At 40.5% G+C, this 15,291-nt stretch overlaps 2 protein-coding genes across 2 annotated transcripts; one reads left to right on the top strand and one right to left on the bottom strand.

The window, feature by feature from the left end:
- Positions 1 to 243: 243 nt before the first annotated feature.
- On the bottom strand, positions 244 to 3,697 carry LOC133127142 (zinc finger protein OZF-like). The gene is made up of 2 exons (XM_061239815.1): positions 3,451 to 3,697; positions 244 to 2,091 (listed from the first exon to the last, which is right to left on the bottom strand). The coding sequence occupies exon 2, from the start codon at positions 2,056 to 2,058 to the stop codon at positions 373 to 375; it is 1,686 nt and encodes a 561-aa protein (XP_061095799.1). The 5' UTR covers positions 2,059 to 2,091; positions 3,451 to 3,697; the 3' UTR covers positions 244 to 372.
- A 5,266-nt stretch (positions 3,698 to 8,963) lies between these two features.
- LOC133127151 (zinc finger protein 585B-like) lies at positions 8,964 to 13,914 on the top strand. Its single transcript, XM_061239826.1, has 2 exons — positions 8,964 to 9,272; positions 11,961 to 13,914. The coding sequence occupies exon 2, from the start codon at positions 11,994 to 11,996 to the stop codon at positions 13,359 to 13,361; it is 1,368 nt and encodes a 455-aa protein (XP_061095810.1). The 5' UTR covers positions 8,964 to 9,272; positions 11,961 to 11,993; the 3' UTR covers positions 13,362 to 13,914.
- Positions 13,915 to 15,291: the final 1,377 nt, after the last annotated feature.

Raw genomic sequence — 15,291 nt, 5'->3', positions numbered from 1 at the left:
TATTGGTTCCAGATTGACTAGAAAACAAGAAAGGTTTGTGATCAAAGCTGCAGGGCATAATACACTTCATTACAGTGGAGCTTTCCTACATGAAACATGCAGGCAGGAGAGCCAGTCTTGTAGTAGCTCAGGAGCATTTATCCAAGGCTTTGTGGGAAAATAACTTTCCTTCTGGAAATTGTATTTTTAATGTTTGAATTAGACAATTTCTGTATGTATCTGGTGATATTGTCACCTGTATGAATTCTCTGATGCTTATTTAAATGAGATTTCTGAAGAAAACACTTCTCACACTGATCACATTTGTAGGGCTTTTCACCTGTCTGAATTTTCTCATGTCTATATAAATACAATTTCTTATTAAAACCCTTCTCACAGTGAACACCTGTAGGTGTTTTTACCCGTTTTAATTTTCTGGTGCCTCCTTAAATTAGATTTACAAACAAAACACTTCCCACACTGAGTACATGTGTAAGGCTTTTCACCTGTATGAATTATGTGATGGATGTTTAAATCACCGTTCCTTAAAAAACACTTTCCACACTGATCACATGTGTAGGGCTTGTCACCTGTATGAATTCTCTGATGCTTATTTAAATGAGATTTCTGAAGAAAACACTTCTCACACTGATCACATTTGTAGGGCTTTTCACCTGTATGAATTTTCTGATGCTTATTTAAATGAGATATCTGAAGAAAACACTTCCCACATTGAGTACATATATAGGGTTTTTCACCTGTATGAATTCTCTGATGGACAGTTAAACTAGATTTTTGAACAAAACACTTCCCACACTGAGTACATTTGTAGGGCTTTTCCCTTGTATGAATTCTCAGGTGCACGTTGAAAGCAGATGAATTCGTAAAAGACTTTTCACACGGAGTACATTTGTATGGCTTTTCACCCATATGAATTCTCTGGTGAGTAATGAATTGACATTTCTGAAGAAAACACTTCCCACACTGAGTACATGTGTAGGGCTTTTCACCCGTATGAATTCTCTGATGGACAATTAAATGATTTTTTTGAACAAAACACTTACCACACTGAGTACAATTGTAAGGCTTTTCACCTATATGAATTCTCTGGTGGGTAATGAATTGACATTTCTGAAGAAAACACTTCCCACACTGAGTACATTTGAAGGGCTTTTCACCAGCATGAATTCTCTGATGTTTGCTCAAACCAGATTTTGCTGAAAAACACTTGCCACACTGATCACATTTGTAAGGTTTTTCACCAGTATGAATTCTCTGATGTTTGGTTAAATCAGTTTTCGTGAAGGAACACTTCCCACACTGATCACATTTGTAAGGCTTTTCACCTGTATGAATTCTCTGATGTTTGTTTAAATAAGATTTCTGAAGGAAACGCTTCCCACACTGAGAGCATTGGTGGGGCTTTTCACCGGTATGGTTTCCCTTGTCTTGGATTAACTCTGATGGCTCATTAAGGCATCTCGCATGCTGGGTGGAACGGTCCTGTTCTTTCCCTGGTTTCCTGCAGTGTGGATTTGACTCTCCTGCACACTGCCATGGTTCAGTCTGGTCTTTGTGAACAACACCAGCTCCATTAAGCACAGTGTTCATGAGATCACTCACTACCATTTCACTGGATTCACACTTCACTTCATCAGATTTAATGTCATCACATTTAATGTCCTGCAGGACACTGATGTGTTCGGCCTTAATGTAGCCTTCATCATCAGTCTCTGTTTTGATTTGGTCAGGATGCAGATGGGTTACATATCCCAGCTCTGTAAAGTCTAGGCTCTCTGTCTTAATAAGATCCCCAGTGTTGGTGGGACCCAGATCAGGTTCTGTTTTTATCAATGGTGAGTCAGTGTGGTGTACAGCACTGACCCCACTGTGTGCTGTAACACACTCTGGCTCCAGTGTGTTGAGTCCTGGTGTAGTACACTCAGTCTCTGACTCTGCCATGTGGACAGACTCCAGTCCACTGAGTTCCTCTTCTTTCAGTCTGATCCTGTGCTGCTCAGTGAGCTCTGGTAGTGTTGTCTCAGTGTCCTGTCTCAGACAGACTCCTGCCTGCATCATACTGCTGCTCAAAGGTGTGCAGAAGTGCAGCTCCTGGAGGGAAACAGGGGAAGAGATTTAGCCTGAAACTGGTGTAACCACATCAGATGACAAGTGAAGACAACAGAATCAATTTTAATCCGTGGTTTGGTCTTTCCTCCAGATTTTATTTCATGATATTTATTCATATGGTGTCATAAGCTTTATTCCTATAATACTTATTTGCCTTCATTCCTTTTTTCACAGAGCAATTTTCAGTAACTATGTCGATAGAATGTCCATTGCTTTCTTCTCTGGAGGAATTTTGTCCATTCTGCCATTGTATACTACTACAAAAGTAATTGTACACCTTAATGTTATTATCTATGTTTTTGTTTTGGCTTTCTCAAACACGATTAACCCAAGTACGAGAGGCTCTGATCAGTATCAGTAACATCGTTGTAGAGAAACCCCATCCGTGTCTTAGAAAATTCTGTATAATTTCAGCTCATCAAAGAACCGTCTACAGACATTTCATTGAAGGGAAGTGAACCTCATTCACTCGAATCGACAACCCTCCGAACCTCATTCACTCGAACTGAGAACCCTCCGACTGTCACTCAGCAGATTTGGTTTCAGTATTTGACAAAAAAAAACTTCAATGAATGGACCTGAATTAATATATTATTTAGTATATAAGATGCTATTATTGTGATTATTGCACCTTTTCTTTATGATGTTCTCGACCTTCTTGCTGTCTGAGGAGAGCTGCACAGAGGGGGAAGTTGAAACACACAGGAGGGCGACAGACGGGGCAAGTAGTAACGCTTTTTTCAGGATAAAAAGTATTGTACTGTTTAGTACGTTGTATAGTTTAATAAGCAGTATGTTACACCTCACAAGACCCATAATATCATTTAGTTTCCATATTGGCTTTTGGAGTCTCAAAATGCAGTTTTCCAAAAGAAACTGCCAAGACATAAATGAGAAAAAACAATGCAGAATGCAAATCCTTGGTGATATTGTCCTCAATTTGAAAGGGGATTTGTTTAGTGTTGTGACTAGGCTCCAATTTGTTTCTAAGCACACCAGCCACAGCTAGAATAATCTGTAAACTTATGTAAGAATTGGTCCCATACATTTGAACATTTTTTAAATATGAAAAATTCTACAGGTCTTGGAGGACTTGTCAAGATAGACGTGACCATGAACCCCAGTACACACCAGGATATTCTTTTTTAAATAACCCCCCACCCTTAATGAACTTACAAGATTTCCATTTTCATTTAAAAATTAAACTGTTAAATGTAATTCACTGATGGTTTTCTGCTTATATAAATACACATATCATATAATGTGAAGTGTTTATAGACACATTTACACAGTTTATACAGTCATGAAAAAACAGGTTGGAATTTAAAATTCCAATCTTACCCATATTCATTCCATTGATTTGATTTCTTGGGTGGAAATGCCAAGTTCATTCAATTTAAACGATCCCAAGTGCGTGTTAAACAGTCTATTAGTAACAGTACGTCGTTCTTAGGTGAACGAAACGAATGTCATCACCTCTCCGTGCAAGTGAATAGGTTCTTTAGAAAAATAAAAATAGAGCGTCTAGTAGTCAGCGGCGACCCGCAGGCAGATTGTCTCACACAGCTAAAAGCCTCTGCACCATTGAACTGTATCCGTAGATAACCAACCGACAGGAAAAATCTCTTCTTCGCCTTTGATTTCATTGGCGGACTTAAATCATTTAGGTGCATTACCGCCACCTACTTGACTGGAGTGCAGCCCCCCCAAAAGCGCCATATTATACATGCTATCGATGTCAAACGCTTTTTGACTGTTAAAGATACGACTGAACTAGCGTAAAAAGCTCATGATTTAATTGAGTCGGGGTAACTGAAGGACAGTTGAATGGAATTGTCCATACGTGGCCTATGATATGTACAGTGTACTTTCACTCCATGGTGTGCCCAGCGCATATCCATGTCATACAGAGTTTAATGAAACTCGCCAAATATGTATTACATTACATTAAATGGCATTTAGCAGACGCTCTTATCCAGAGCGACGTACAACGCAGTGCAGATCAAACGCATTTATTGACGAATTAAATAAATTTGCTCTCAGCAAGCAAGACACAGTTCAGCCAAAGTGGGGTAAACATTTTTTTACACACCTTCGTATTCCGCAAGAAACATACCCTGCTGCTAGGAAAGACATCATAGCACGTCACATAGCATACAGTTTCTCCTTCAATGTTCTTACATGTTGATTTGGCATGAAAAATGGAAAGAAGCATATCACAAACTGTTGTTAACTCTAGACTATAGTACATTACAGGCAGCCATTTGGTCTACATGGCAGTGCTCACTATTTGCAGTGATAGGAGAGTGATTAGGTTCCAATAGCTCTATCCACCTAATCATCTCATGTACATGGATACACAATCCCTTTGCAACCAACCCACATTGACTCCCGGCATCATTACTGCAAAAGAGAATGTAGTTCTAGGTTGGCTTAAGAAGGATTTCAAAATGAGCTGACAAGCCAACTAAATTAAAACAAGTAGCTTGTTACCCAATTAACCATCACTGGCCATTTTTAAAAGCAGTGTGGTAAGAATTAAACAATGTATTTTTTGGAAAACACATTATTTAATAATCGCCCATTACATACAGTAAGTGACAACATCAAAACCTGTGACGCCGGCTTTAATTTAGCATTACCACCATGATACGCTACAGACCATGATACGCTACAGACTGCCCAACCTGGTGAGTTGTCTTCTTGTGGGGGCTGAGGAAGAGGAGTGTGGGAGGGTTGTGTGGAAGTCCTGGTGGAGCGATGAACCAGCACATCTTTTATATCTTTTGTCATTGCCCATACATCCGCTTTACTTCCCTGTTGATGTTGCAACATGGAGGGGAGCACAGTTTCTTTAAGGAATTCCAGTAAATAAACTGCTCAAAAAAATTAAGGGAACACTTAATCGTCACAGTGTAACACCAAGTCAGTTAAACTTCAGGGATATCTGAGATCTGTTGTTGAAGTTTGATCAAAGTGCTTTTGTTTTAGAATAATGATGAAGTTTGATTGAAAAGCTGTTTAGTACTACAATGATAATATAAACAAGTCATAATGTTTAGGGCATCATTTTAATGCTGTTAGGCAGCACAAGTTATTAAAACTGCGTGTCTGTTCAAACATATTGAGCTGTAAAAGAGCTCTTTGTGCACACAAAGTACAAGGAGTACACTTAATCTGGTGTTTTAAAAGTCATGACATTAGTTCCAAAATGTTTTGATTTAGCGAGTGCAGGCTAAGCAGTGTGTGTCTTTGCGGGGAAATGTTTTGATACGGTGACTCATTGCAGAGACGAGACGAGGGGTTAAGACAGCTCAGCTGTCATAGAGTGACAGAAAATATTAAGGCGGGTTAAGAGAGACAATGTGATGTTTGTATGACAAATGATTGGTTAGCTATATTGTATAAAGTCTAGGATACTTCCTACCGTTACTTTCTCACTTTGGATGACATATAATGTAATTTACATTTGCTGTCCCATGAAACTTCCCCAATTTAAGACTCAGCCAACCAAATAGCATGCTTTGCCAGCATGTCAGCCCTGCGCCCCAACATGAGATTACAATTTCTCATAAAAGCCTCTCCCCAGAAAACTGAGCAGTGTGAAGCTAGCGACAAAAAAGACTTTCCAGAAGGTCTGACAATTTTAAAAATAAAACTGCCAATGATAAAAACGGTATTATATAATGGAATTAAGCTATACTTCCAAGTACAGTTTTCCGAAAAATATAAACTATATTATTATTTGGGCCTAACAACTTACATTTTAAACAGACATCGTAAAACATTGTAAAACTATTCATTTTCTTTTAGAATAGATTAATAAAATTACATGTAAATAATCCATTTTTGTTCTATAATTTTAATTAGCACATTAACATCAAGGAAAGGTTTAAAATACATTTGAAGAATTAGAGTAATTTAAAATGCATCCCTTCAACCACTCTATGGACACTTTATAACATTAACTATACAACTTAAATAAACATCATGCAAATTTGTGAGAAGGTTAGAGAACGCTTTTTGGCCATTCCTCCAAGTAGAATTTTTATGAATCATTGATATCCTTTGCACTTATGCCCCCAGGGAGCCAATCATTCTGGAGCCCACTGAATATCAAGCTTTTCTGCCTCCCCTGCACATAGAAGATATCAGGACATTTTGAAAAGCTTGGTCCATCCACTATTACATTATTTGCATTTGTCAGACACTCATATCAGAGCGCCGTACAGTTGATTAGACTAAGCAGGAGACAATCCTCCCCTGGAGCAATGCAGGGTTAAGGGCCTTGCTCAAGGGCCCAACGGCTGTGCGGATCTTATTGTGGCTACACCGGGATTAGAACCACTGACCTTGCGTGTCCTAGTCATTCATCTCAACCACTACGCTACAGGCCACCTGATTGAAATATGGTGGTACTTATATCAAATAATCATCACAGAAAACGTGGCTGGGGTTTGACCTTGCGGTACCTACCAGCCTACCCTGGATCCCTCCGTCATCCAGAACTACCGCCCGGTATCTCTTCTTCCTTTTCTTTCTAAAACCATAGAACGAGCTGCTTCTACTCAACTTTCTTCTTTCTTTTCTAACAACAACCTGCTAGACCCCCATCGGTCCGGCTTCGGATCGGGCCACTCGACAGACTCTCCGTCAGTGAGTCGCTCCATGCCGCACGAGCGGCCTCCCTCTCCTCTGTCCTCATTCTTCTAGATCTCTCTGCTGCCTTCGACACTGTGGATTACTCCATCCTCCTGTCCGCCCTGTCAGCAACGGGCATCTGTGGCACAGCCCTGGACTGGATTGAGTCCTACCTCTCTGATCGCTCCTTCCAGGTTGCCTGGGCTGGTACGGTATCGACACCTCGGCCCCTTGCCACAGGAGTTCCCCAGGGCTCAGTCCTAGCCCCGCTTCTTTTTTCTCTTTACACTCATTCCCTTGGCCCTGTGATCACTGCACATGGGCTATCCTACCACTGATGATGATACCCAACTCTTCATCTCGTTTCCACCATCTGATACACAGGTTTCTGCCCGTATCTCTGCTTGCCTGAGTGACATCCAGAGCTGGATGGACAACCACTATCTAAAGCTCAACCCAGGCAAGACTGAAATTATATTCATCCCTGCTAATACCTCTCCCCACCTGGATCTCTCCATTTCCCTCGGCGATACCACACTCACGCCATCACCCAGTGCAAGGAACCTCAGCGTGGTGATGGACAGCAGACTGTCCCTTTCCGAGAACATTGCGGCGGTGACCCGGTCATGCAGGTTCTTCCTATACAACATACGGAGAATATGCCCCTTTCTCACCCCCTACTCGACCCAGCTCCTGGTCCAAGCGATGGTTCTGTCCCGCCTGGACTACTGCATTTCCCTCTTGGCTGGCCTCCCAGCGTCCGCCATCAGACCCCTCCAACTTATCCAGAATGCAGCAGCTCGTCTGGTCTTCAACCTTCCCAAATACTCACACGTCACCCCCTGCTTACTTCCCTCCACTTGCTGCCTCTCATGGCTCGCATCAAATTCAAAACATTGGTGCTAGCCTTCCAAGCAGTTAAAGGGTTTTCCCCAGCTTACCTACAAAAAATTATCGGACCCTACACCCTGCCAGACCTCTTCGTTCAGCCTCCACAGGCCGCTTGGCACCTCCCCCTTTCCGAACCTCCACCTCACGCTCACGACTACTGTCTGTTCTGGCTCCACGGTGGTGGAATGAACTCCCCGTTGAGGTCAGAACTGTAGAATCTCTCCCCACCTTCAAGCGCAAACTGAAGATGCACCTCTTCAAGCAGCACCTCTCCCCATCCCTCCCTACCTCCCTGTGAACCTTAATTGTTGTCTTTGTGATTTACGTAGTGTTTCGGTATTTTTAGTTGACTAGGTAAGCAGTATTTGGATAGTTAAGTTTGGTCACTTTTACTTTGTTGTTTGTTTGTTGATTTGTTGATAAAAAATAAATAAAATAAAAAATTGGCCCTGGTCCTTATCTTTGTTGTACGGGTACCAATTGAAATTGTACTTCCCTCTAGGGTCTTTCAGCGCACTTACCCCTGGTTATGGGTATGCACTTTGTTGTACGTCGCTCTGGATAAGAGCGTCTGCCGAATGCCAATAATGTAATGTAATGTAATGTACCTTGGTGAATTGCAGCTTGGTGATAGCATGAAATATACCAAGCTCGGCTGCCTCCCCTGGATACTGAACATTCACTCGTACAAGTAGTTAATAGGAATACACAGTAATTTCACTAAGCATACCAGGGTTGGACTGAAGGACAATGCTTTTTATTATGTGTGACATCATATCAATGTTGTGAAGTGAATACAATGGGATATGTTCCGGAATGAACGATATCTGCGCTTTGAAAATGATGAACATCCCGCCCACCCAAGTATTTTTCCTGCTTCATAAGCTCACAGCTTGTGAAATGAAACTATGAACTATGTTTAACCACTGTTTTTTCACGACTGTATAAACTGTATAAATGTGTCTACAAACACTTCACACACATATTATATGATATGTGTATTTACTTGTGAGCTAGTAAATCCTAACATAATTCAGGCATTTATGTCAAAGATGTTGGAATCAATGATATGTGATCATGGAACATCATATTTGATGTTGAAAAGTTGGTCCACTGTAGATCACTTTTCCCTTTTTTGGATGTAGCCTAATCAGCTTCAACCCTGAACCAAAATGGGCATTTAAAAGCCTCCAGAAGAAGAAGACCACATTCCACCCCAGTAGAGGGCGGTAATAATGGTTCTAATTCCGCCAATGACGAAGAAGAGATTTTTCCCGTTGTTTTTTTTAAATGTTTTTTTTAAATCTGTGGATACAGTTCAATGGTGGAGAGGCTTTTATATGAAATGGCCAGAAAACCTGCTTGCTAGCAGCCGCGGATTAATAGTTTATTTTTCTTTCTTTTTCTCAAGAACCAATTCAGTTACACGGATAGGAGCTGATGACATTCGTTTCGTTCACCTAAGAACGACGTAGCTACCGTTACTAATAGACTGTTTAACACGCACTTGGGATCGTTTCGTGGAATTGTCTTTATATATTTTATTTTAAATGGCGAGCTTTCTATGTGGTACTTTCATTCGTACCTCGACTGTTTCCACAAGATCTGTTGACTAGATTGCAATTGCCCTGGTAAGTAGCTAACGATAACGATACAGACCTTGGATGAAGCCGTAGGTTAGGTAAATTGTTCTCCTACTAAATTAGCTAAGTACGCTTAAATACTATTATGTGTTATCGAACCATTGTTGAATAATTTACAAACATCTCACAAGAAACGTATTTAGTTTCATTTATGAATTTATTGTCGTATTTTCTTGTGCATCCAACGATTGAATTGAATGCTTTCAATTCCTGCTCTGTAGGTGTAGTCTTGCTCGGCTAGTTTGCCAGTAAGCTCGCAGCAGGTTACCACGATCACACTCCCTCATGACAACCCTCAAATTCAAAATAACGTCTTAGCCTGATTTAGCCTAAATTATTCTGATTGGTAACTTTTACAGTTTTTTACAATCGTTTTCACACTTGTCTCAATACCATGTCCACTTTTTCAAAACTCTTCACACTGTGTGCTTTTGAAACACACCAGAGCACATCAGTTAACCTTTGGTGCAAAATGCACTTCAACCACCAAAACACTTAATATTTCACCCAAAAGTGACTCTTGCTGCCATAACTATAGCACATGCTTTCTCCCATAAGACTACTTTGTCACTCACTGTACAATGAACTACAAAACACAAACAACTTGGAGCATTGCTAAATACATATATTATGTGTTTCCCTTTCCTCTATTTTTGCATCCACAAATATTTCAAGCCAAGTAGCTAAAGAAACTTTTGATCTGTTGGTTTGCCTCTCACAATAGTCATGACTGAGTGTGGTAAATTTACAGTAAACTGTAAATGAATGAATGTTTTACTATATTGGAATCCCAGAATAACAATTTTTACTGTGTAATGTAAAACAATATATGATAAAGAAACAAATCACAAAAGCAACAGTATTCTTCAGAGCGTTTACAGTATTTAGACGTTTGTTCTCACAGTGCAATATACTGTAATTCAGAAAAGAAAAATACAATACAATCAATTACGCAATACATTACAGTCAATAACAAATACATACCAAAAAGCTATATTTTCACTATATAGGCCTACAGTAATTTGCACATATATTGTCTGCCTATCAGTATCAGAAATCTACTGTTGGCCTGGCCCATCCATCCTGTCCTCTGCCTTTGGCCATAGATTTTCATCAACATCACTCCGTATGTTATCTCTTGCTATACACCAAAGAAAACATCTCTCTGCGTGCCTTTTCCAGCCCTGGATGTGTTCCATTGTTATGTCCATACACCCAGCAGCCATTGCATCTAGAAGTGACATCTGTTCATGTGGGTGGTGGTCCTAAACCTTCACATATACCTTCATAAACTTCATATTGTTCCTTGACACCCTCAGAGTTCCTGTCAAAGGGGACAGTGTACAACTGATCTGATGTTTCTGTAGCACTCTTGAAATGGTTGTAGTGCAACATTGTCAATGTTTGGAAATATGTTATTGTCTGCGATTATGTTGTTGCATATTTCTCTTAGCCTGATGCTGTTGTTGACAATGACCATCCCAACTATTGTATCCTCTTGTTAAGGCATAAACATTCTTCCCCTTCCCCCAGTGTGACTGTGTGAGGTAACCGCTGGGTCCTGTAGTGAGTCAAAGACAAATGTGCACTGATGCATCTGCTTTTTCTGGAGACATCTCAAATCACAGTACTGCTGGAATATACACATCAATTGAACTCCTTCAGTCAGAATTCTGTAAATACTGTATAGTACCTGTTGGTTTGCCTGAACATCCTCACTATTGAAGCCACTGTGGATCTAGGCAAGTTTGGTTGAACCCTCAACCTGCTTCCCTCAGGGACAGACCGTGATTTACCACATGATCAATGACTGTGGCTCTGATTTCATCAGACACAACTGTTCTTGCTCTTCCGCGACGTCATCTTCCTCTGTTTCTGGCTGCATCCATTTTCCCCACCAAGGCTAAAGAATGCAAATGCCAATCCAAAGGTGGCACAAACAACAAACACCTGGGTAGATTGTTCACTGAAATGACAGCTAGGTGTTTCAACAGTACATATACAGCAGTAATAGTGGAAAAATCTCTTCAGTGACAACTACATCTATATTTACCCTATATACATGCACATTTCAATGCAAGTATGATCACTTTTGTATAGATGGTAACAAGGCTGCAAACAAAAAAATGGAATTTAAATTAGAATTTGCTGTATTTTTACAAACTTTTGCTGGTAGTGAACACTGACTGAGAGAGGTATTCATGAATTTTGGAAGAAGTGGTGATTGAATGCCTTTAGTATGAAAGCAATGCAAAAATATCCACTGTTTAGTTCAAATAGTCTAATGATATGGTGAATGTGTAATACAGAATGGTTAGGGTTCAAAGCCAACCTCAGATTCGGACAAATCTCATTATGTAGACTAGCCATGTTTAAATACCCTGTGTGATTTAAATAATTTGATGAAAACCACAAGGTTGAGAAGTTATCCATTGTCTGCTATCGACATGGTTTTACATATGACCTTTTTTAGCCAAATTGCATGTTCTCGTGTGTTTTGATATGTTAACCGCGGTTTTATAGCACCTTCAACACCTACATAATCCCCTTTGCAAGGGATGTCATTTTCCACAAAAAGGCCAAATCGGGGATAAAAATGGATTCATATATCTTCACTTGTCAGCTGATGCGGTTAGACCAGTTTCAGGCTAAATCTCTTCCCCTGTTTCCCTCCAGGAGCTGCACTTCTGCACACCTTTGAGCAGCAGTATGATGCAGGCAGGAGTCTGTCTGAGACAGGACACTGAGACAACACTACCAGAGCTCACTGAGCAGCACAGGATCAGACTGAAAGAAGAGGAACTCAGTGGACTGGAGTCTGTCCACATGGCAGAGTCAGAGACTGAGTGTACTACACCAGGACTCAACACACTGGAGCCAGAGTGTGTTACAGCACACAGTGGGGTCAGTGCTGTACACCACACTGACTCACCATTGATAAAAACAGAAACTGATCTGGGTCCCACCAACACTGGGGATCTTATTAAGACAGAGAGCCTAGACTTTACAGAGCTGGGATATGTAACCCATCTGCATCCTGACCAAATCAAAACAGAGACTGATGATGGAGGCTACATTAAGGCTGAACACATCAGTGTCCTGCAGGAAATTAAATGTGATGATATTAAATTTGATGAAGTGAAGTTTGAATCTGGTGAAATATTAGTGAGTGATCTCATGAACACTGTGCTTAATGGAGCTGGTGTTGTTCACCAAGACCAGACTGAACCATGGCAGTGTGCAGGAGAGTCAAATCCAAACTGCTGGAAACCAGGGAAAGAACAGGACCGTTCCACCCAGCATGCGAGATGCCTTAATGAGCCATCCGAGTTAATCCAAGACAAGGGAAGCCATACCGGTGAAAAGCCCCACCAATGCTCTCAGTGTGGGAAGTGTTTTTTAAAAGCATCTGTTTTACAGAGACACCAGAGAGTTCATACAGGCGAAAAGCCCTACAGATGTTATCAGTGTGAAAAGAGTTTTTCAGTGAAGGCTGTTTTGAAGGTCCATCAGAGAATTCATGCAGGGGAAAAGCCCTACAAATGTAATCACTGTGGCAAGGGTTTTATTCTGAAATCACATTTAGACAGACACCAGATAATTCATACAGGTGAAAAGTCCTACATGTGTACTCAGTGTGAGAAGTGTTTTTTCACAAAAGCTGACTTAAACAAACATCAAGTAATTCATACAGGTGACAAGCCATACACATGTACCCAGTGTGGGAAGTGTTTTCTTCGGAAATCTAATTTAATTACACACCAAAGAATTCATACTGGTGAAAAGCCCTACACATGTACTCAGTGTGGGAAATGTTTTCTCATGAAAAATTATTTAACTGACCATCAGAGAATTCATACAGGTGAAAAGCCTTACAAGTGTGATCAGTGTGGGAAGTGTTTTTTCAAGAAAAGGGTTTTAGCCAACCATCAGAGAATTCATACAGGTGAAAAGCCCTACAAATGTGATCAGTGTGGGAAGTGTTTTCTTCGGAAATCAAATTTAAGTAGACACCAAATAATTCATACAGGTGAAAAGCCCTATAAATGTGATGATTGGGAAGTGTTTCATTTGTAAATCTCCAAAAGATACAGCGCTTTATCCAAAGCGCTGTACAATTGATGATTTTCATTCACCCAGTCATACTCACACTCACACCAACGGTTTTTGGCTAGAGTTCCTAGAGTTCATTTCAAGTGTGGCATCTGCATTTGGAATATTGCATAACATTACATGTCATTTGGCTGCCACTTTTATCTGAAAAATGCAGGGTTAAGGGCCTTGCTCAAGGGCCCAATGGCTGTGTGGATCTTATTGTGGTTAGATCAGGGATTGATCTACCGACCTTGCGAGTCCCAGTCATGTACCATAAACCACTATGCTGTTGCTGTTGACTCTGTCATTGTCAGTGAAGCTGAAAAAATAGCCAACTGACTGGCACAAACTGTTTTTTGTACCAGAGTACCAAGTATTTTGGACTGTCATTTCTGATTCCTTAATAAATGTAATTTTCTTGTGCTTTAAAGAAATGTCTGCTGTGATGGAAATGACAGAAATGTATTTGTTTGGAAAGAATTTTTGAGCAGCTGCTTGGATATGAAAATAAACATGGTAACTAAAAGAAACCCAAGTGTGTTTCTCTGTTTTGTTGGCAATTGTGGAAAGATGTGCTGGTTCACTGCTCCACCAGGACTTCCACACAACACAATCTGAGTTAGTTCACTGGGAGGTGTGCTGGCAGCCTTCCTGAAGCTGGGTTCTGAGTTAGTTCACTGGAAGGAGTGCTGGCAGCCTTCCTGAAGCTCGGTTCTGAGTTAGTTCACTGGAAGGAGTGCTGGCAGCCTTCCAGTAGCTTGGTTCTGAGTTAGTTCACCGGAAGGAGTGCTGGCAGCCTTCCTGTAGCTCGGTTAGTTCATCGCAGAAAAGGGATGTGTTCCGAGCACAAAACTCTGGTTCAGACGCAAATAAAGCTTGTATTGTTTTTCTGCTCGAAGACAAAACAACCATATTTGTAGGGCTATAAGGAGAGATGAAGCAAGAGACAGATTTCTAGTGCAATAGTTATATCTAGTAACATTTCTTCACTGCTGTTCGTCATACAAAATTGTGTATAAAGTCATAACACTTATCTTTTATACATTGACTGCACACAGTACACCAAGTGTGGTCTAACAAGAGTATTGTATGAGGTAACTTCCTTGGACTTGGACTCAATACTCCTAGCTATGTATCCAAGCATCCTATTGGCCTATTTTACTGCTACCGCACATGAACTATTACCCCCAAGTCTTTTTCAACTTGAGCACTATCCAGTTTTGTACCCCCCATGAAGTAATCCTGCCTTACATTTTTATTTCCCACATGTAGAACTTTACATTTTGTTGTCTTGAATTTCATATGCCAGATTTCTGACCACTTATGGATCCTGTTTAAGTCTTCCTGGATTACTTTAGTACAGTCCATACTGTTAGCTAAACCTATTTATGTATCATCTGCTCTAATTTAACTAAATTACTTTCAATGCCCGTGTCTAGATCATTTATGTAAATGAGGAAGAGCAGTACCCCCAGCGCCGACCCCTGTGGGACTCCACTTCCCACAATACCCTGCTTGGATAAGGCCCCTCCTACGACTACTCTTTGTGTTCTATCCTGTAACCAATAAATAAAATCAATGTTGGAATGTAAAAATAATTCATGAAAACTGAACAAAATTGTTTCATTTATATGATAGCTAATGTAACGTTAATGTTAGATGTCAGTACCCTCCCCTAATGTTAGCTAGCCAACATCATTAACATGCATAACCAAGTGGTGCGGATGTAGTAAATTTTGAGAAAAAATCACCAAGCAGCATGATCATTCCACGGTCAAAGTCAGTTAGATCACATTCTGATAGTTGACGTGAACATAACCTGAAGCTCCTGACTGGTATCTGTATGACTTTATGCATTGCACTGCTGCCACACGATTGGCTGATTAGATCATCGCATGAATAAGTAGGTGTA

Source organism: Conger conger, chromosome 4, assembly GCF_963514075.1.
Source record: "Conger conger chromosome 4, fConCon1.1, whole genome shotgun sequence".
Lineage (NCBI taxonomy): Eukaryota > Metazoa > Chordata > Actinopteri > Anguilliformes > Congridae > Conger > Conger conger.
The sequence above is the reverse complement of the archived record's forward strand: the minus strand, read 5'-3'. Positions and strand labels throughout refer to the sequence as shown.